This window comes from Rhododendron vialii, chromosome 8a (genome assembly GCF_030253575.1).
Source record: "Rhododendron vialii isolate Sample 1 chromosome 8a, ASM3025357v1".
NCBI classification, from domain to species: domain Eukaryota; kingdom Viridiplantae; phylum Streptophyta; class Magnoliopsida; order Ericales; family Ericaceae; genus Rhododendron; species Rhododendron vialii.
Window position 1 is genome coordinate 15,436,512 of NC_080564.1, and position 22,572 is coordinate 15,459,083.

The 22,572-nt window shown below is 37.1% G+C and overlaps 1 protein-coding gene and 1 long non-coding RNA gene across 5 annotated transcripts; both read left to right on the forward strand.

Annotated features, from left to right (window-relative positions):
• Positions 1-306: 306 nt before the first annotated feature.
• On the forward strand, positions 307-7,200 carry LOC131335986 (ABC transporter G family member 11). Of its 4 annotated transcripts, none has more exons than XM_058371582.1 (11): positions 307-430; positions 1,244-1,760; positions 2,725-3,014; positions 3,227-3,398; positions 3,607-3,729; positions 4,826-4,954; positions 5,114-5,308; positions 5,441-5,527; positions 5,627-5,899; positions 6,334-6,441; positions 6,560-7,200. In XM_058371582.1, the coding sequence occupies exons 2-11, from the start codon at positions 1,290-1,292 to the stop codon at positions 6,941-6,943; spliced, it is 2,232 nt and encodes a 743-aa protein (XP_058227565.1). In that variant the 5' UTR covers positions 307-430; positions 1,244-1,289; the 3' UTR covers positions 6,944-7,200. The 4 variants fall into 4 exon arrangements, with proteins under 4 accessions (XP_058227565.1, XP_058227562.1, XP_058227563.1 ...); XM_058371579.1 differs by having other exon boundaries at positions 313-879; positions 1,231-1,760; XM_058371580.1 differs by having other exon boundaries at positions 313-879.
• A 2,575-nt stretch (positions 7,201-9,775) lies between these two features.
• Positions 9,776-13,067, forward strand: LOC131335989 (uncharacterized). The gene is made up of 8 exons (XR_009202706.1): positions 9,776-9,965; positions 10,855-10,972; positions 11,245-11,302; positions 11,420-11,750; positions 12,097-12,231; positions 12,348-12,482; positions 12,801-12,927; positions 13,044-13,067. It is a non-coding gene; the product is annotated as an uncharacterized LOC131335989 (long non-coding RNA).
• The last annotated feature ends 9,505 nt before the right edge of the window (positions 13,068-22,572 follow it).

Genomic DNA, 22,572 nt, shown 5'->3' on the forward strand with positions numbered 1-22,572 from the left:
ATGGGTCCAATTAATTAATATCGGCCATAACAATTGAAGTAAAGTAGGTGTGGAGACCAACAGTAGGAGTAGTAGTAGTAGTAATTAATAAGTAGTAGAATGAGCTGGAGCCGAAAGCAAGTTATGGCTATTATTTATTGTGGGAGGGGCCGGTTTGCATTAAATGCCCTCCTACCCAACATCTACCCAATCCCATTAATGAGGAGCACGTACCACAGAAGAAGAAGAAGAAAATAACGTCAGATCGGAAAAATATGGTGAAATAAAATCAACTTCTTCTTCTTCTTCTTCTATCTTGGATCTTTAAGCAACGACAGTACGTTACTAAGTTCAGAGATTCAAAGATGAAAGGCAAAGGAAACAGATATAGCTAGCTAGGCGTTGGAGAAGCTAGAAATCAAGAAAGAAAAGCTAGCTGGACGTTGAGAAAGTCCAAAACTCTAGGCAGTTGTTGTTGTTGTCGTTTGATATATTATGTCCCTCCAAAATTAAGTAATCACGCCAAAACTAAGCCAAACAAACAACCCTCCTCCTAACAGGACAGGATCAGGAAGAGGAGCTAGGCTCGGCTCTTTCTGCATGAGATGCCAGTTTCCTATCTTTTCTCTACGTGAAACCTACCTGCCCCCAGTCAAATTCACGACATCCGTCATTCCTCTCTCTCTCTCTCTCTCTCTCTCTCTCTCTCTCTCTCTCTCATACAAATACCATTTCTACCTAGTGGTACTACTCGATCCTCACCATATATACACAGTTGTAGCTAGCTTGTTTCTTTATTCATCAGTAATCCTCAGCTCTCAACCAACAGCAATCCTTAAACTATAGATTGATCTTCTCAGCTGATTTCTCTCCTCTTGTGCTCTAACTACTTGAGATCAGGTATATTTATGTATGTATGTTAATTGGAGTACAATTCTTTACTCTAATGGTCCAGTCCAGTACTTTAATTCAATTATCAGCAGTGCTAGTTTTCTGCTCTGATCACTTGGTTTGATCCCATTCGTGGTGACCATTTTTATTTTCTGGTTTTAAATTTTTTTTTTTTGTTACTAATTTATTGTACCTATCAATACATATAAGACACTAGAAGCCTACAATTAAAATACACCTGTTTACTTTCTTTATGCATGGTTACTGATGTACATTACATCGATCTTCTATCTGCTCATCGTTGACACCCTTTTGTTGTTGTTGTTGTTGTTGTTTTTTTTTTTTTTTTTATGATTGTAGTGTTTTAGTGAAGAAAGATTAACGGATCGATTAGTAGTGAGGAAAGCGGCTAAGGAAAAATGAAAGAGCAAACGATAATGATGACGAGGCACTCGAACTCGAGCTCGGGAGGAAATAATCAGGTGGTGATGGATATAGACGAATCAGCAGCAGCAAGAGAAGGAGGAAGAGAAGGAGGAGGAGCAGGGGTGGTTGTAGGTGGTCTGAGTCCTCTGAGTGAAACCTTGTGGAAGGACACTATCAATAATAGTTATAGTCATGGTGGATTGACGATAGGAGATGTATCTGCTAGGCTTACATGGAAGGATCTAACGGTGATGGTGACACTAAGCAATGGAGAAACACAAAATGTTTTGCAAGATCTAACTGGTTATGCAGAGCCTGGTTCTTTCACAGCACTCATGGGTCCCTCTGGCTCCGGTAAATCTACGCTTCTTGATGCTCTCTCCAGTCGCCTCGCTGCCAATGCCTTCCTCTCCGGTACTATTCTCCTCAATGGCCGTAAAACCAAGCTCTCCTTCGGCACTGTTGTGAGTACCTTACTAACTAACTAACCACCTACCTACCTACCTCTTCCTATTGTTCTGCTTACTACAGTAGATGAGATGATTCATTTTAGTACTACTACTACTACTTATAAGGAGTATTTTACATTGCCCACAATTTTTTCCAATAGCCATGGAGCAAATTACTCTTTACCCCTGTCGTCATTTCCAACGGATTGCCCCGGGGTCTGGCGTTCAGGTCTTATTCATGGAATGGAATTGAAGCAAGAAAAACAATAGGAAGGATTGAAGGAAGTTTTGAATTCTTTTGTAGACATCATTTTATTTGTGTACTTATTATGCGGCATTTCAAAGTTTCTTTTCGTTTGTTGGTTTCTTGAACACTTTTATGTGAAATGGCTTTTCTAAATTAGCACAAATAAGGACAGAAATGAAACTTGTTTCTACAAAAAAAAAAAAAAAAGAAGAAGAAGAGAGAACTATTAAATGGCTCCTAAAAATATACAGTAGAGATAACTTAAAAGCCTGGATATTGGGAAAAACCTGAGATGACTGGTGCGGGTTTCTTGCTCCAATAATTAAACACTAACTAATTTGCCATGTTTGCCTTTGATCTATGCAGAGCAGACTCAAAGTTCCTCTGTGGATACTGTATGTATAACAACTATATAAGCCTTCTTGTCTGAATGTTCAAAACAAAGCACCCAAACTTCACTACCAAGTACCCAATAGAAAATCTCAGAACTCTGTTCTTTTACATTAAACACGACCGCAGCCATTAAAGACCAATGCGAAAGAAAAACAAGAAGGTGAAAACTGGTAAAAGGTGTATATAGCTGATTTATGTGGCCCACATCGATCTCCTTTGGCCCTGCCGTCACCAGGCTTAATAAACTTAATTTGGTTTAATTAGGCCAAGGATGGAATATGAATTATTGGCTCCTTGTGTTGAAACTGAAACTGAAATGAACTGATCAACCAAACTCAGGCATACGTGACACAAGATGACAACTTGATCGGTACCCTAACTGTTCGGGAAACAATATGGTATTCGGCTCAACTACGTCTCCCCGACAAACTTTCGAGGTCAGACAAGCGGGCATTGGTTGAGAGTACCATAATGGAAATGGGTCTTCAGGATTGTGCTGATACTGTCATTGGGAATTGGCATTTGCGTGGCATCAGCGGTGGAGAAAAGAGGAGGGTCAGCATCGCCCTTGAAATCCTCATGCGGCCCAGACTCCTCTTCCTAGATGAGCCTACTTCCGGACTTGATAGGTACTGCAATAATCGCTCACTACTCTACTACTAGTATAATACTACTGCTACTACTAGTCTAAATTGTCTAATACTACAATTTATACTCCTATAAAACCTCCGCTCTCCTCTCTCTTCCCCTGCATTAGTATACTGTTGTTTAAATTTATTAATTCCTAAGTTATGAATCTGGTTGGTTTTTAATCTTGGCTCTGGTGGCATGCATAATGCAGTGCGTCAGCATTCTTTGTAACTCAGACCTTGCGTGGTCTCTCTAGAGACGGGAGGACTGTCATAGCTTCCATCCATCAGCCAAGCAGTGATGTTTTTGAGCTTTTTGATCGCCTCTACTTGCTCTCTGGTGGCAAGACTGTTTACTTTGGTCAGGCTTCTGAAGCTTACGAGGCAAGACTACTCTCTTTCATAAATAATGCTATACAAAAGAATATTCGTATAAAGTGCCAGCAGCCCTTGAACAGTTAGGCACTTACGGAGTTGCTGTTGACGATTGTTAGGCCTCACTGTTCCATTTTGCCTCACTATTTACTATCTTTTGCACTACTTTGTTCACAGAATACTTGACTGCTACTTATAACTCTTTGCTTATATGCAGTTCTTTGCACAAGCTGGCTTTCCCTGCCCTCCTTTGAGGAACCCATCTGATCATTTTCTTAGGTGCATCAATTCTGACTTCGACAAAGTTAAGGTTACACTGAAAGGATCTATGAAACTGCGGGTACATGTCAAATACTTCTTCTTCATCCTTTTCTCTTTCTCCAAATTCCTATTGCATTTTGAATCTTTTCCCCACTTACTCCTGTTGGTGGTGGTATTGTTTCTGTCATTGAAATTGTAGAGGAACTCGGGAAATGGACAAAACGACTATTAAAGTAAATGTTAATGATACAGTATTGGTCCTAATTCACAAGTAATTAACTTGTGAACACTCCTTAAGACAGTATCTGCATCCTGAATTTGAAAAGGATATCAAGGGACATGAAAATATAGGGAAAAATATAACAAGATAATGACGTGTTAGAGACAAGGAGAAAAATGTTATGGGTTTCATTAACCCTAGCAACTCATTATTGATATACCGTATATCTTTCTGTATGTGTGTGAATGCGTATAAAGAACAATGACAAAAATACCCTCACAGGAAAACAACTTGTACACTAATAAACGGGGGGAGTAATTTCAACATGCCCTGTTTTATGGATACGGTTTTGCTTCTATTCGAAGGATACAACTAATCATCTAAGGATACAACTAATCATCTAGTATTTGGTAGTGTGTTCATTAAGAGGAGTGCTAGGGACAAAGAAAATTGGCAAAGAAAATACCCTTAAAGTGTACATGAACGGCTCAAATTCACTGTGCAGTGAATCTGAGCCATTCATGTACACTTTAAGGGTATTTTCTTTGCCTATTTTCTTTGCACCTAGCATTTCTCGTTCATTAATGGTAGTGTGCTGACATCAGTAACGGCTTAATTTGCCTAGTATCTGCCATGTGGTAAAAAGTTGCTAATCCGTTTTGGATTTAAACTATTTGCAATTCTAGAAACAAAAAGAAAAAACAAGTAACTGATTCAACCATTCAACAGTTGATATTATCCTTCATACATGCTAAATGATGATGTCGTTGATGTTGTTGCTGGTGCTGGTAGTGGATTCTTTTGATTTTGCTTCTCAATAAAGAAACTTTTGCATGAAATTGCGTTTTTTTTTTTTCTGTTGAGTAAATCTAAAATTGTGTGTTGTTTACCGGTAGAAATCCTTTCTTCCTTTGTAGCTGTTTCTAACTGTTAATTTGTATTGGTACTGTGTTAGTTTGAGTTGAGTGATGATCCTCTGGAGAAGATAACAACGGCTGAAGCAATTCGAACTCTTACTGACTTTTATCGTACTTCTCAGTACTGTTACTCAGCAAAGGAGAAAGTCAATGAGATATCTAAAGTCGTAAGCATTCTCCAGTAGTGCCTTATGATATAAGTTTTGTGTATTGCATTTATTTGCTACATATCTTGTTAACTAGAATGCAGTTCTATCTGTATTATGGATTGATCGGGTACTGTATGTAGAGGTTAAATAATTTAACATCCCCTTAATTTGTTGCAGAAGGGAACTGTGCTTGATTCAGGAGGCAGTCAAGCTAGTTTCTTGATGCAAGCCTTTACTTTAACAAAGCGTTCGTTCATCAACATGTCAAGGGACTTCGGGTATTACTGGCTGAGGCTTGTAATCTACGTTGTGGTCACTATCTGCATCGGAACCATCTATTTGGATGTGGGGACAAGCTATACTTCTATCTTGGTATGTATTCTTATGTACCAGTTATGAGCATTATATTCCTTGTAGAACCTTAATTTCTAATGTAGTCCTAGTATGGGAAGATCTACAATTGGGATACATGATAAATTTCAATTGTCATGTTCAATGAGACAGGCTAGAGGTGCTTGTGCTTCCTTCGTCTTTGGTTTTGTCACTTTCATGTCTATTGGTGGGTTCCCTTCCTTTGTAGAAGACATGAAGGTGAGTTAATGTTGTTTTGTGCAGCTAAAACTGCTTTTTAGAAGTTGTTCAACAATTGATTAGTATGTTTCAGCATTTGAAGAGAATTAAATTTTGTAGGTATTTCAAAGAGAGAGATTGAATGGCCACTATGGTGTTACTGCGTTTGTGATAAGTAACACGATATCTGCAATGCCATTTCTTATCATGATCACGTTCATCTCCGGAACTATTTGCTACTTCATGGTCCGTCTCCACCCGGGCTTTGAACACTATCTCTTCTTTGTATTGTGCCTTTATGCAAGTGTAACTGTTGTTGAAAGCTTGATGATGGCCATCGCTAGCATCGTCCCCAACTTCCTCATGGGTATCATAATAGGTGCTGGAATACAGGTTTGTCTAGTTGTACTACGTGCACGAAACTGCAATGACATAATGTAATTAATTGTTTATACTTTGCTAATTTTCGTACAGTAGTATCATTATATCATCAGAGAGTGGTCAGTTCATGTCTAACATATTTGGCAAACTCCTTTTACTGGTACTTTGGAGCGTATGCCTGAACATGTTCCTATTTCTAGTTTAGACACAATATCAATTCTCTGTACAATATTAGTAATTCCACACGGTAATAGTTTTCTAAGTCTTTCATTTTTACGTATTAATGGTGCAAAAAGGGGTGGGGATGGAAGGGGGAGATACTTGGATCGCATGCAACACCATTCTCACGAACATCTTAACCACAATCATAATTTGTATGGTCCGAGTATGCTAATTTATTGACAATGGGACTTATAGATGTCTTCATGTTATTGTCCAAACTTCAGGGAATATTCATGTTAGTCTCTGGGTACTTCAGACTTCCAAATGACATACCAAAGCCTGTGTGGCGTTACCCAATGTCGTACATCAGTTTCCACTTCTGGGCTTTACAGGTACATCCATTACTAAACTATACATGAATCTTTTGACTTTCATTAATTTTTTTTTTTTGTGTGTGTTTGCTGAATGACATGTCCTCTAATTAAATCATCATCTGTATGACTCGAGCAGGGGCAATACCAGAATGACCTCAAGGGGTTGTTTTTTGACAACGAACCTCCAAGTATTATAAAAATCCCGGGCGAATACATACTGGAGAATGTGTTCCAGATTGATGTAAACAGATCAAAGTGGATTGATCTGAGTGTAATCTTCTGCATGATAGTCATCTACAGGATCATTTTCTTCATCGTGATCAAAATTAGTGAGGATGTTACCCCTTGGATCAGAGGTTGCATAGCCAGGAGAAGAATGCAACAGAAGCACATAAGTGGAAATCAGACCACTACAGTTGCAGTTGCTCCCTATAGTATCACCCATTCTCCTTCCTTGAGGACCTACGTCGACGACCATAGTTCCGATCATCGGACTTCTAAAAGTCGTCTTAGGAGCTAGAAACTAGATTGAGTGACAAGAAGTCCTATTGTTTCATGCTAGTATATTATAACCAAACAATGAAGAGCTCAGCTAGATAGCTTGAGCCATACATGTCCGTAGTAGTTCTAGTATTATTGGTCCTATACATGTAAGCAGGTAGGTGTAATTGGTTTACTTAATGGTGAGTTTCTGCTATGGAGGTCAATAACCTGGGGTGCTATAAAACAAAGGGAACACTTTACTAATGAGTAATGACTAACTTATTTGAAACTTCATTTTGTTTGTTTACTTGTTTGGTCCAATGTGAAACTGTGTTGATTGCTTAATTACGTGGAATATTTCACTTGAACTCTACTTGTAATAAGTCAATTGTGAGTATACATGCATTGCCATGTTTGTCTAGAATTTAGTATTTGATTTCTTGTTTTTTGTTATTAGGATAAGAAATCAGTTTTTTGAGCATTTCCATGGGCAATGGTTGTACGATATTGGTTGGTTAATGTTATTGTTACGATGATCAAAATGTTACATACCCTTGCAACAGGGAACACTGAGTGAATGTAGTGAAAGGACGTGTCAAGACCGTGTTGTGGTCTAAACGGACAGGGAAGCGTGAATCAACCCTGCATGCTCTGACTTTTGTTGAGACGACTGTTTCACAAACCTTTGGGAAAGGCTGTGAAAGTTGGATCAAGGTTGCCTTACTCGTGAAAGATTTAATAATTCAATGAATAACAATAATAATTATACAAGAAACAAACTAAAGTCACTTGTATTGTCGTGTGACAAAAGTACGTGAAAAAGGAAAAGAAAACAACTTGGTAGTCACTAATATAGGAATTATGAGCCCTTTTGATGGAAAGAAAATCTACCTAATAAAACATAAGAGTATAGGGATCTACCTAATAAAATATAAGGGTGTAGGGACCACACAAAACACAAGTTGATCCAAGATTCATTTAAGGGTCCTGCTAACGGTTGCTAGTATGCACCGGATAAAAGTAATAAAAAATTATTATTTCTGGTATCGGTAATGTCTCACGTGCTGAGTGTGGTGCTTTCTTTCCACACATACATTATTTTTTACTGACACCTTTCTTTCTTATTCAAAATGACAATTTTAACCTTTCTCTTTCCCCAATTTGAAAGAAACCTCTCTTCCCCTTCCATTCTCTCACCTCTCGCCTCTTACCTGTCGCCTTCAAATTTTGGTCATTATAACCACGGTGATCGAAAATTAGAACCAGTGTACACGAAATGGCCAATTTCGTGGTCATAAGGATAGATTTTTCTAGCAGGTTGGGGGCAAGGATGAGGCTCTGGTTTTTGAATATATGGGTAGGCAAACAGTAGTCACCGAAAAGCTCATACAAATCAACTCATTTATTGGATGTCATGTTAAGAATTATTCAGATTTATTCGGTTTGGTCTGAGGTAGAATATCCAACAGAAAACATGAATTACAAATAGACTAGAAATTTCATCTCTGTTTTCAAAAATATGAAACGAAATTAGATGCAAAATGGCCCGAATTTCAGAGATTTTTTTTTGTACTCTGCATAGCTTTGTTGAAACATCTTCCTTTGAGTTCGAATGGTTCTTCTGAAGCACTTCAGATTGAATTGTGGGGGATCCATTTATTTTTATTTGCTTTTAAGCGAACATATAATAGGGTTAGTGTGTGTTATATAGAGCATCAACGATTTAGACAGAAGATTTTAGAGAGATGTTGGCAAGTGTATTAGAGGCGAACGGGATGATTTCGGGTGGATTTGGCTTTAAAAGTCAAATGATAACTTACTTTTGTCTTTATTCAAAAAAATTCACATTTTTTAGTTTTGTGACTTATTGATTCGTTTTGACGAGAAGAATCGAAAAAATAAAAAATTTCGAATGAAACTCATACATTTTTGAATAAAAACAAAAATAACAAAAAATTATGAGTTTCGATTGAATTTTTTACTTTTCCTATTTCTCTCGTCGAGACGAATTCATAAGTCGCAAAAGTTTGACGCAAAATAAACAAATGCAAAAAAATTAAAATAAAGACAAAAAAATTACTACTAACTTTTCAATCCAAACCTTCCGGAAATAGAAGAAGATCAAGAGGGTTGACTCGGTTAAAAAAATGAGAGTTGACTCGGTGGAGAGTTCGTAGAGAGGAGAGATCGATGCGTTTATATCGCTCAAAAAGTAAATTGGGACAGAGAAAAATTAAGGGAAGAATTCAAGGGCAATTTTGTAATTTGATTTGAAAAGCAAACCACCGTTAGTGGAATAGAAATTTTGTACTGACACCAACAGAAAAGGCTACCCGAGACCTACATTAAACGGGTGCCACCGTGCACTGTTTAGCATTTGCCTTCATTTAATCCGGAGGCGGGGGGGCTGCTGCCCCAAGGGGGCAGCAGCGTGCTGCTGTCCCGGCTTTTCGGGCCCGCTCCGGTCTCGCTCTGATGATTTGAAATGTTCATTTTGTAGAGCTCGTCGAGTAGAATAACTATGCAAAAAATCAGCTTAATTGGATATCATTAAATGCCTGATCGGAATCTTTTTATTTTAAAAAGAATGAATCCGAAACACTGAATCAAATCCATTGTAACCCATGGACCGAGAGTTATATGGGCTCCGATCAGGCACTTAATGATATCCAATTAAGCTGATTTTTTGCATAGTTATTCTACTCGACGAGCTTTACAAAGTGAACGTTTCAGATCATCGGAGCGAGACCGGAGCGGGCCCGAAAAGCCAGGACAGCAGCACGCTGCTGCCCCCTTGGGGCAGCAGCCCCCCGCCTCCATTTAATCCAACGTTTGAGAAGGTCTTGCACATGTAATGGTAGTACCAACATTCTTTGTAGAAATTGCGCAAATGCCACCGGTCTTTCAATTCCAAAACCCCATACGCAGCTTTCTCTCTCATCCCTCTCTGAGACACAACGAATTCAAAATCCGAAAGCCACCGCGATTCTCTCCTTCCCTGTCACCGCCGCTGCTCTCTTCCACTTCGGCCAGGCCCGCTCCCTCGAAATCGTCCACATGTACTCACTTGCATCTTACTTCTACTACGTTTTCCCCTCCTGTCAGTGGAGTAATTTCTTGGATTGGCTTAAGTTTGAGTTTTCTGTCGAAATCATCCACATGTACGCACTCGCATCTTACTTCTGCTACGTTTTCTCCTCCAGTCAGTGGAGTAATTTTCTGGATTGGCTTAATTTCGTATGGTAGAAACAAGTATGTTTTTTAAGAGGTATTCTGTTGTCCACCATGTGTTTGTTAAAATGCACGTGGCTCTCTTCTGTTGCCCAACATGTGATTGACTTTGTAGAGACTTAAGATAAGGGCCTTGACTATTCCCTAAATCTATTCCAAACTATCGTGACAGTGGCTGCACTTATAGCCACGATCACTTTCACAGCCACCTTCACAATTCCAGGTGGCAACCAAGGTCGAGAACGGCCAAGGTATGGCAATCCTAGCAAGAGTAGCAACTTTTAAAGCATTTGTCATAACCAACACCATAGCCATGCTATGCTCCGTTGTATTCTTCATGGCCAGCGGAAGCTTATGAGCATCACTGTTACCGCTACACGGCATCGCTGGTTCTTATTATAGTTTCCATGTTTTCCCTGATGATAGCATTCATCACATACGGAAATTAGCATATTTCCTTGAACTCTCAAAAATAATTTAGAAGAAGAGTGCCAGGGATTTTGTAGCTTGAACTTGCTTTTGAGAGGGATTTTTATGGGTTTTCTTACTATCCGTTGAAAGGGCTTCAGCAGTTTTTTTTTTTTCCCTTTTTGAACGGCGTATATTCACTTACTCCTGAGTTGCTAATTTCTTCACTACATTGTTTGCATGTATTGAGCCAAACCTGTATGGAGCATATTCACTTTAAAAATGTAATTCACAATCAAAAGTTTTCAGGTTTCCATCTCTATGAGTTTGTTTTTTCAGGAGCAATGGAACTTTCTAAAGGGAAAGGGAAGGCCATCTGTGTAGCCAAGGGAAAGAAACTATGCTGGATGGTGATTTGGAGAAAACTGTAAGATAAACCTTAACTCTTCATTTTTCATTTTCTATTGATCTCTGTTCTTCATTCCTTCGACACATGTTGTTGTCCCTTTATGACCTTTTTTTTTAACTTTATTATTTATATCTTTAACACACGTGTAACCACACTCTCCTCCATAAGTGGTCTTTGTTGATTGCTGTAACAAAAAATGTAAGATTGGGTCTCTTTTGGTCACCAAATACTTTAAACTCCATGTTTTTCATATGTGCCCATGGAGATTGTTCTTTTCTATATTTTGACAGGACACAGAATTGGGTTCCACTCAAAAGACATCAAGGTCACTCATGTCATCGTAAGAAGGTTCGTACTTATTTTTTGCTGTCATTACGGTATTTGGTCTCATTATGTATACGAGTAATGTGCTTTTTTTCTGTCTATTAATTATTTCGTACTCATTCAAGACTTTGGTACGACCAGATTTTTTTGTTATTACAGCTAGGCTTAGATAGTGGATGTGAAGAAGACCGTGAAATTTCTCTGAATTAAGAACCCTTCAACCTTCTCCGCTTTTGGCTCAATCTAGCAAGGGTAATGTGATTTGCAATATTGGGGAGTAAACTCATCTTTCAAGAAAAAAAGTCCAAATTGTTTTTCCCAATTTTCTAGGCTTTATGTTCCAGTGAAAACTTTTTTATTCTAACTGTCGTTTTGTGTTCTAGGAGCAATGGAACTTTCTAAAGGGAAAGGGAAGGCCATCTGAGTAGCCAAGGGAAAGAAATCAATGTTGGATGGTGATTTGGTGAAGACTGTAAAATAAACTTTAACTCGTCATTTTTCATTTTCAATTGATCACTGTTCTTCATTTCTTCAACACACGTTGCCCCTTTATGACCTTTTTTTTTTAACTTTATTATTTATACCTTCAACACACGTGTAGCCACACTCCCCTCCATAAGCGGGCTAAACACGCGTACATTAGGTAGGCTATGAGGTTCAAAGCGGGTTAAATTGTTAAATTGTATTAGAAAAATTTTGTGGACTAATGTCCAATTTATTGTAGTTAGTTCATGTTTCCTCATACTGCTATCTGATATGGAACTGCTTAGTATTCTTGATTATCACTTTTCAGGCTGTTAACTCGGAAAACTTTGCAGGAACTGAATTTGGGTCATTCCACACACTCTTTACTCAAGGATTGTATAAGGAGCTCTAATGGAAGACTTGGTTTCTACTGCACCTTCATTTTGTTTTTTCCCCTTCATGTTGTACCTTCATTTAGAACAATTTGAGTGCGTCATTGATACCCTTTCTTTGTTTTCTTATTTGTATCACTACAAGTTTTGGCTACTGCAATAACATGACTTTATATTTTGTTTCCCTTTTTTGTGGTATTATCTTCACTCAGGCTCTTGGAGCATCGCCGGCTTGCCATAGTTTGATGTTGGATGTTTTCTTCGTAGACGGAGAAAGCGCAGTAGACCGACTCCCTTTATTCTTTTGGTTCAACTGATGAAGAATGGAAAAATCCTTGCAACTTCAGGTAGTATTTTTGGGCTTTTTTTTCTCATTTACTAATAGAAAGCTAAACCGATTTCCTCAGTTTTGGATTTTGGAGAATTGATTCTCTAGATCCATTTCTAGGCAATTTATCTTCAGGTACAATTTATCTTGGAGCATTGGTTGGTAAAATGATACTCTTTCTTTGTTTTAGGACGAAACTTTGTATTATGAAGTTGTAAAGCCTAATTCTTAATGTTTCCATGCAAATATCCTTTGTGATATTGTATCTGTATTTGCTTCAAGGTGTTTGTTCTTTTGAGGTGTTTGTTCTTTTTTTACTTTCCTGTTTCTGCAATAGAAATTGGCAGTAGTTATGCAAGACATCATACTTTTTCAATTTGTCTACCAGCTAGAAAAAGAAGAAGAAGGAAGCTGCATTCATTATAACATTTGCAAAACGGGAGCAGGAGATAACAGAACTGAAGGTGAGAACTCAAGAGCAGTAGTTTTTTTTTGTGTTGCGTAGTGAATGAAAGAATTTACTGGCTAATGCATTTTCCTAATATGATTGATTGATTGATGGTTGCAACTAATTTATTAGGGAAAACTGAGAGAGAGAGAGAGAGAGAGAGAGAGAGAGAGAGAGAGAGATAGATCGAGTAGGAAGATCAGAAGAAAAGAAAACTGAGAGAGTGAGGTTTCTGGCTTTTTGTCTTCTTTTTTCCCCCCTTTCTTGAGTCCTCATTACATATGAGTCTATCAGGGTGCTATGAAGATCTTTGATGCTAATCAATGGTGTACATTTCTACTCTATATTGAGTGTATTTGTACTGCTAATTTGCTTCTATGTGATATGATAGTGTCTCTACCCATATATGATGGAATCTCATCTCTCTATTGGAAATATGCTTATGTTTGTTGCTGCATTGGATGTGCTGCTGCTGCTTGGTTTAAACTTTTTACGTGGTATTTACTTGGATTACATAAGCAAAATGATAGTTCTTTGTAGCTAGGTTAAAAGATTAGTTGGGGGAGTGCCGTAGGCACGAGTAATTCTCTTTTGTGCCACTAAGAAGAGGATCACATACTACACACTAATGAAGCCACTAGCTAGCAAGTGCCGTAGGCACAGGCAATTTCAACCGGGGTGCGTAATGCCGTAGGCACGGGCAAGTACTAGTGACCAATAAGTTACGTACAAAACTATAAAACTACTGGCGGGGTGTTGATCTTCCTCGCAAATCTCTTGATTGTTGCCATGTGTAAGTAACTTGACTTGGTCTTCCTACGGTCACAACATCCTACAAACTAGGAACCTCAATCCCTTGTCACCCAAAAATGCTACTGATAATTTGGTCCTGCTGAGATCTCACACAATCCGAACCTTGTTGAAATTGCTTGACCATTGCTTGGAATTAATAAGGATTAATACCCACCCAAAATGCTCTAAGTAATTGCCACGTGTCCATCATGGCCTTTGCATACTCATGTGTCATGCCCTCGATTTTAAACAAAAATAATAATAACTTGTCATAAATAAATAAAAAACATCAATATCTCTATACATAAATACCCATTAATGACGTGCTAAGTCTTTTCATAAACTATCGTCCTTTAAAAAAGTACATTCAAAGGGTCACAATAGCATATTTCATATGTAGCAAAAGAGAGAAAAGAAATAAGTATCTTCACATTCTTCTAAAGTCAAAGACATATAAATAAAGTTACATTTTCATCTTCCAAAACATGATTGCACAAGATGATAAAAAAAAATACTTCAATGATAAGCTTTCAAAAGATGATCGGCAATGCACATCAGACACTTCATGCAATTGACCTTGATTGATACCTGAAAATAAATGTTTGAGTAACGCTTATATATAAATGAGATGACATGTGTTCAGAAAATCGTGATTCGAGCAATGACATTTTGAGTAACACAAGAACATACGACACCACTATAAGTTGAAACCAAAGACACACACACATACACTTACCGTTTCAAAATCGCTTTTTATCCATTAACCATATTTCTTTTTATCACGTTTCCGTTATAACTCTAGCTTGTAAATGTCAATATAAACCTTCACCAATGTATCACATCACAAAGTATCAGATATGCACTTATACCATACAATTTGCCAAATAAATATCAAAACAACAAACAACAATAATAGTAGAATCCAAAACCAAAGTGGGAATTATGTGCTCCGTAATTGCCTTATCCGGTGCATCTTATGTGACGTCACCCTAGGCGGTTACCTGAGCGTACCATCCACGCACTTACTGGGTGAGCAAGGCAAGAGAGGCCTGTATAAGGAAAGGGAACTAAATCTAAAAAGGTGCGATATTTTCTCCCCATTTCAAACCTACCTCCCTCGCCTTGTATCTAACTTGATCGCTAGAGGGTCATTAGGCTGCCACCAGCCTTAGTGACTTGTTGCAGATCATGCGGAGGAGGACGAGCAAAGCACGAGTAGAGCTACCAAGAGGGAACCAAGAGCCGAGCCCCACCCTACAGATCAAATCCGAACACCACAGTCTAAAAAATCAAATTCTACAAAATGAATAATTGTGATCGTTAAAGTGGAACTCGGTGTGGATCCCATAAACGGTAGATGATATTTACCAACTTTTTTAGTTAAAGCATTTCCTTCGAGTTGTATTAGTTTTAAGATTCCATAAGTTGTATCTCTTGCAAGTATTGATTTTCAATTTTGTTTGAGGATTATAGGATTTGAGTTGCACAAAATTAGGGCTATTAAGGTTAACGTTGTAAAAACTAAAAATGTTTGATAGAAACACATACCTATATACAGGTTATTGGTCCCCAAAGATTAGTCGATCTATGCCAAAACTAACCTGGACATACGAAGTTGTCAAGAAAACATCTATAAAACACTTGGGGGAGTGCAATGTTGTTACTAAGAGGTAAAAAAAAGACATTGATATTTAAGCTTTTTGACCCATGCTCGTAACTTTTTGGAGTCGTCATTGATGGTGTCTACCATTGGGCTACACTCCACTCATTCTTAATATAGGTTTGTTTGTTACCGTTCTTTTTGTTTTTATATTTCTTTAAATTTGATTATGTGAAGAGATACTATAAATTTAGTCTAGACAACAACGGGGTTGACCCTGAATTTTTTTTCCGATACCATATGACTCTTCATATATAACAGGACTGTACTCTTAAACTAATAAACAATGCTTCTAAGTTAGTTGAAATTCTTAGTCAACACTTGTTATTGCTCATATATGTATACACATACAAACACACAATTTTTGTAGTCATTACGATATCTCCTAAATCATACTATAACTTACCTCTATAAAACCTTCCACCTATTCAGTGGTTGGTTAGGATCGATTCGAACATACGACGAGATAAACTCTCTAGAATCATTCTAAAAATATTCGCTTTTTTATTTAATATTTTCATATTCTTTTCATTATTCTAGGAATTTTATCATCACTAGCTTGAGTACTCTAGAATCGAGTCATAATTATTTACCAGCAGTGCGCATGAAGAAAGAGTGATGATCCAAGACCAGGAGATATCAAAGATTAATCATTTTATGTACTTAGGCTCAATTATTAGTAGAGATTGAGAGATCGTTGATGATGTGACCCATAGGATCTAAGTGGGGTGGCTCAAGTGGAGGAGCGCGACTAGTGTACTATTTGACTAGAGGGTACTCACAAAATTGAAAGGAAAATTCTATGGAACTGCTATCAGACCAGCACTGCTTTACGAGACAAAATGTTGGCCTATTAAGAAACAATAGGTGAGCAAGATGAATGTAGTAGAAATGAGAATGTTGACGTGGATGCAGGGTCGGCTCATAGGGGAGGCGAGAGAAGCGACCGCTTCCGACCCCCAAATTTTGGTCCAAAATTGAGGCCCCACTGTAATGTAATTTGCATATTAATATTAGAATATTTCCAAATAAAAACACAATTGTATCTTATTTTCTTCAAAAACTTTTGCAATCGTATATATCTTTTTACATTGATATTGTCATAATTGTATCCTTTTAGTTTGATTTTTTTTGTTATTTTCGTATTTTTTTCATTTTCTTAAGAAATTCATGAATACGTAAAGGGCTCAATATAGGAAACTCGCTTCGGGCCTCCAAAATATATGAGCCAGCTCTAGGTGGATGTGTGGTAAGACTAGACGAGACAAGATTAGAAATAAAACGGTTCGTGAGATGGTAGGTGTAGCATTTATAGAGGAGAAGTTGAGGGAAAATAGACTAAAGTGGTTTAGGCATGTCTACCGTAGACCAAAAGATGCAGTAGTTAAGAGAACGGATAAGATAACTTTGGGTAGTAATGCTACGAGGAGGGATAGACCTAAATTGAAATTAGATGTTGTGGTGCGCAAAGATATGAGTATAATAGATTTGTGTGAATAAGTAGCCCTTAACAGAGCTTAATGAAGGAAAATAATTCATGTAGCCGACCCCAAGTGATTGGGACATAAGGCTCAATTTGGTTTGGTTAGTCCGAAGTCAAACTTCTACATTTTAATCTCTGTTTAGTAGTTTTAGCACATGTGATATTTTTTTGTCAAAATGTTGCGGGCGGGAAATGGTGTGTGACTGTAGCGGTGTCCCAGGTGCATTTTGCTAGTGATGTTTGTTGAGAAAGAGATTGATTGAGTTTTTGTTTAATTTTGACAAATAATTTGATTGAATTTGTTTTAAAATCTTCAAATATGTATTTGTATAATAAATAGGACGGTATTTGAATTCCATATAATTCAACCTCTGTTTCTAGTTCTATGGCTAAGATACGACTAAAACCTTTTTATAAATCACATGCATCTATATATAATTAAACATGACAGTTTTCTAATTCCGTATAAATCTAACCTCTATGTCTAATCCACAAGCTAAGGTTATCCAAAATGGCATAATAAAAAATGAATAATCAAAAGTTATCACATTAGTTTTTAATTACTCTTTCCGTTCCGATTTGTTTGTTCTTTTTTTGACTTATACAAGTCTCAAATTGACTGTCCAATTTCAAAACCAACGGATCAGATTGCGTAAATTTTCAAATCAATGGATCAAATTTAATTTCCTTAATAAGTTGGAAATCCGAGATTAGACAAATAAATCGGGACAAAGGGAGTATCCACTTAAGAGATTGCTAAGGTTAACGGGACTGGAGGAGCGTCTTGTGCACGGCAAATCGCTATCGCTCCAGTCTCGCTCCGATAATCAAAATTGTTCACTTCATAGAGTTCGTCGTGTAGAATAGGTGTACCAAAAATCGGCTCGATCAGATATCATTAAGTGTCTCATTCGAACATTATTATCTTGAAATTATTAAGTGTACCAAAAAAATAGTGGATTTTATCTAGTGTTTCGAATCCATTCATTTCATGATAATAATGTTCGGATGAGTCACTTAATAATATCCAATCGAGCTAATTTTTGATACACTAGTTCTACACGACCAGCTCTACGAAGTGAACGATTCCGATCATCGGAGCGAGACCGGAGCAGCGACGACTTGCCATGTGCAGCATAGGGCTGCACAACACGCTCCTCCAGTCCAGGTTAGCGATGTACAGGTCCACATTCTCATAACCAAAATTAAATAACCAAAACTTACCACATTACCTTTTCAAATTACAAAAAAACTAAAAACTGTGGACAGAGAAAATAATTTTCCAAAAATAGTTTTGGAACTAATAAAAACTATTTATTAGAAAAAGTAAATAGTTTTTTGAATTTTTTAAAAAAAAATAGTTTTTGTAACTACAGTACAATTTTTGATCAAATAGTTACTCCCTCCGTCCCATTTTGTTCCGTTTGTTTCCTTTTTGGAACACCCCAAAAAATTGTCTATATCTCACAATCTATAATGTTTTTTATGATTTTGAAAACTTTGTTTAATAAAAAAAATTGAGATCTATCAAATAAATTCCATATTGAATATATAAAATATTATAGATTGTGAGATATAGACAATTTTTTAGAACGTCCAAAAAAGGAAACAGGCGGAACAAAGTGGGACGGAGGGAGTATTACATAAGAAAATGTTTAAAAACAAAATAGTTTTTCAAAAAAAGAATATTTTTTTGTATAAAAAGAGTTTTTGAAAAATAGTTAAAAATAATAATTTTTGTGGACAAAAACAGTTTTTAAGTAAAATATTTTTTTTAAAACATTGTTGAGAGAGAGAGAGAGAGAAAACGTTTTTGTGTAATAATGAGTGTATTTGATTGAAAATATGTGGAGTCTACTAAATTTGATTACTGGTAAAATGTTGCAAGTTTTGGTTATCTAAAATCCAAAATTTGATTATTTATATGGAGGTGGCTAAATTTAATTGTAGAGACCCATATTTATTTATTAAAGTTCATGTTTTATAAATGTTTGATTATCGAGAAAGAAATATGAAATAAGTGTGTTTATGTGATTTGAAATTAATGTGATAAGATGGTTAATTGAGGGGTGCATGTGTAATTATTATATATAAGAGTATATATAGGAGGGTGAGAGAGCATGGAATCATTTTCCCTCTCATCTCCCTCACCGGCTGTCACGACCCTGACCCGCCCCATGAGGTCTTAATCATGACAAATGCCAGTGATTTCTCACTAAGGCCAAATCACGAATCAAATATCATCTAAGCAAGCGATAATCAAAAGGGGCTAAACATAACAGCGGAAGCAAAAGACGACTTTTATTGATAACGAACCAAAGTATTACTTAGGTTTTACAAACCAAAAGTTAAACCTCTCAGAGTTGTGCTTACTTACAAACCCAAAAGCTAGCAAGCCATATACAAAGCTAAGTGTCTACAAGCAAAACTTCATTTCTACAAGTTTCCAACAAAAAAAATACAACACGTCCCAAAAGTAAACACGCCACCACACTATGCGTTGCTTCCTGAAAGGTGGAAAAGAAAATCCATAAGCCAAAGCTCGTGTGAATGATTAATACTTAACTCACATGCCTTCCATGGATAATGCAAAATAATTCGATAATATTTCAAAACAAAGAGCTCGAAACCGTAAGCCAAATATAATGCACATTCTGCTATTCAAAATTCAAAAGCTACCGGGCGTCCCCGGTAGTGGATAAGCCAGACGTCTATGCAATATCCCAAAACACACACCAACCTCAAACACCCTTGCTAGCCATTAAGCCGTCCCCTAGCAAGACCGGACGTTGGGAATGCCATTAAATAGATTCGCAAATATTTCACAAATAGGTCCACCTTTCATTGTTATCCATGGAGTACATAAGTTATAAAACATGTTCAATTAAGCTCGATAGGGAAAACAAGTTCAAACCATGTGTTTAGGTATTAAATCACTCACCTCGGCTCAACGAACCACCCGAGCTTCCTAAAACAATTAGGCAATAAAAATATGATTAGATGATGCTAAACAAGTCTATTTTTAAGGTCCTAAGGTAGACATGTGAAGTTAGATAGCTAGCCCAAGAAAATAATCTCAGAAACTGCAGTTCCATAAACTTTAACGCAAAAATTGACTTTGTACAAGAATAACTAAGGCATGATCTTCATGCATTTTTTTAGGTCTACGAGTCTAGGTTCAAAATCAGAAATCGGATTGCAATTTCATCGCCCGAGCTCAAAATTATGGCCGTTTCTATAAAGTGCGACGATGCTGTCAGCACTGCAGATACCAGAACAGCAGGTCGGTTAATGATTTTTAACTCCTTCCACATTTTGAGTTAGGTTCTGAAAATTTTACACAATAAAGAAGACACATAAAGGCATTTACAGTAAAAATATCAAAAAATATCAAGGTCGGGAAGTTGGTGAGAAAAATCCCTCAAGAACGTGGCAGATTCGATTCTGTTGAAGCTCTAAATTGCCTACCCACAACCTAGACGAATTTCTGAAGTAAAGCCCTAAAATTCACAAAAATCATACAAAAGCTTCACAAAACATAAGTAAACTTGAACATACTCATGGGCTACCTCAATTATACCAAATTCATGAATTACACAACTTCAAACATGTCAATTTCTAGGAATTTAAAGGAGGTTCATGGGTTTCCAACACAAACTTCAATCTCTACCCTAAACCCACTTAGATTCAGCACTTCTAGCAAAAATTGAACATCAAGAACAAGAAATCTTACTCTTTTAGGCATGTACGTACCAAATTAGGCTTCAATCTAAGTCTAAGAAGAAATCTCCAATTTTTCCTTTTTCTTTCTCTTCTTTCTTCTTTTCTACCGGTTCTTTCTCTCTCTCACTCTCTCTCTCTCTCTCTCTCTCTCTCTCTGATTTGATAAGAACAAGGGGAAAAAACGTAGAGGCCTTGTTTTGTCTTGCTAGGCTAGGAAAAATTATTGTGTGTGTGTGTGCCATATGCCAATTTATGCTCCAATTTCATTTAGCTAGCAAATTAAGCCCAATTTTCACATATTAAGCCTAAAACACATCACATAATTAACTTAAAACATAATTAAAGACTAGGGGTATTACACCGGCTCTCTCTCTATCTCTCGACTCTCTCCCTCTCTCTTGCTCTCTCTCCAAATTTCACCAAAATAACTCAAAATCCATCCAAAACAATCTTCAATCCTTCACCCTCTACGTGTATTGTGGTCCGTGTTTCGCCAGTTGGAGCTCAGTGGAGTCGTATCGCTCTCGATTTTGATTTTCAGAAGTTAGGGCTCGAAATTCTTATGGGTTTCGTTCTTCGGCCTCGAGGTAGGGATTCTACCTCTCAATATATGTGATAGAAGTGTTTTCCTTGTCTTGAATCATGTCCTTGGTTGTTGTAATTGTTGTTGACGTTGAAATTCCAGAAGTCTGCAGAAAATCGCTCGAACAGCTGTTTGTATCGATACTACTTTGAGTAGTAGTATCGATACCCGTTTCTCTGATGTGCTGCAAAGCCAATCTGTATCGATACTAGGATTTCTAATATCGATACAATGTGCCCTAAAATCAGTTTTTGCTGTTTTGTTCCAAACTTCGTTATTTTGACCATCGATCACTTCTAACTTGTTCTAAACATCACCAAATCACTCCATAACATTGTTAATCATATCCGTTGAGTTCATTGTGTGTCCTTTTGTATCCCTTGCTCTTGTTCGATAAATTTAGACGTCAATTAATACATGAACTTCGATTGAATTGAATTGAAATGACACATTATGTGAGTACAAGATTCTTGGACACTTATCGACACAACGAGAACATTTGAGGTCCATCGACGGGTGGGTGCCTGGTGGGGGATATCGGGGTCCCATAATTAGCCCGGTAGGAGCTAATGCTCATATTGGACACTCAAGGCCTAACCTTCTAGGTGGGCGCTTGGCAGGGGGTATCAAGGTCCCATAATTAGCCCGACAGGAGTTTCGGCTCATGACACATAATGCGAAGTGACATTGGACACACGAGAAGTTGAGATGAATGAAGATTGAGGTGTTTACTAGATTTCGTATCGAGTATATTGGATTGTTGAACCTTGGTTATTGCCTATTGTTGGGTCTCCATCCCGTTCTTGCCTTGTGATCATCCTTGCATCTCTCTTGCATATAATGTTAACGTAGAATTTCCTACTGGGCTAGTGTAACAACCCTGATTTTTGGTAAATAAAAATTTCGTTAAAAATTTAAATTTTTAATTACTTGGATTGCGTTTGAAATCCCTTTTTAATTTCTAAAAATCCGTCATAATTAGATTTTAGTCTTTAAAATTATATTTCTTGGCTAGAGATTCTACTTGGCAAGTATAGTTAGATTTTAACCATTTAGTTACAAGAACCTAACTATCAATTTACTTAGTTATGTTCTCCTAACCTTAAATGAGCCTTTTAAACCTTCTTGAACCTTATGAGCCCTCTAAACCTTAGTGGAACCCTTTGGACCTTTAACCTTTATCCATTGGACGATAAAAGTTAGGAAAACTTTTATCCATTGGACAATAGATCTTTCATCCAAGATCTTTTGATAGATTTGTTAAAGTATAAGGATATAGTTATATATAGGTATATATACACATGCCTAAAGGACATATAGTATTATTCTAATGTATATAGTACCTCACTCTTTTATCCATTGGTCAATAACTGCTAGGAAAATTATTACCCCTTGGATAATAGAGTTAATCTTTCTAATA

Bases quoted from the DNA above. Each gene is read 5' to 3' on its own strand.
- LOC131335986 (XM_058371582.1), top strand. From the start codon at position 1,290: ATGAAAGAGCAAACGATAATGATGACGAGGCACTCGAACTCGAGCTCG. The intron at 3,015-3,226 runs GTACTGCAATAA...TGCATAATGCAG, and splicing joins CCTACTTCCGGACTTGATAG to TGCGTCAGCATTCTTTGTAA. The intron at 6,442-6,559 runs GTACATCCATTA...TGACTCGAGCAG, and splicing joins TCCACTTCTGGGCTTTACAG to GGGCAATACCAGAATGACCT.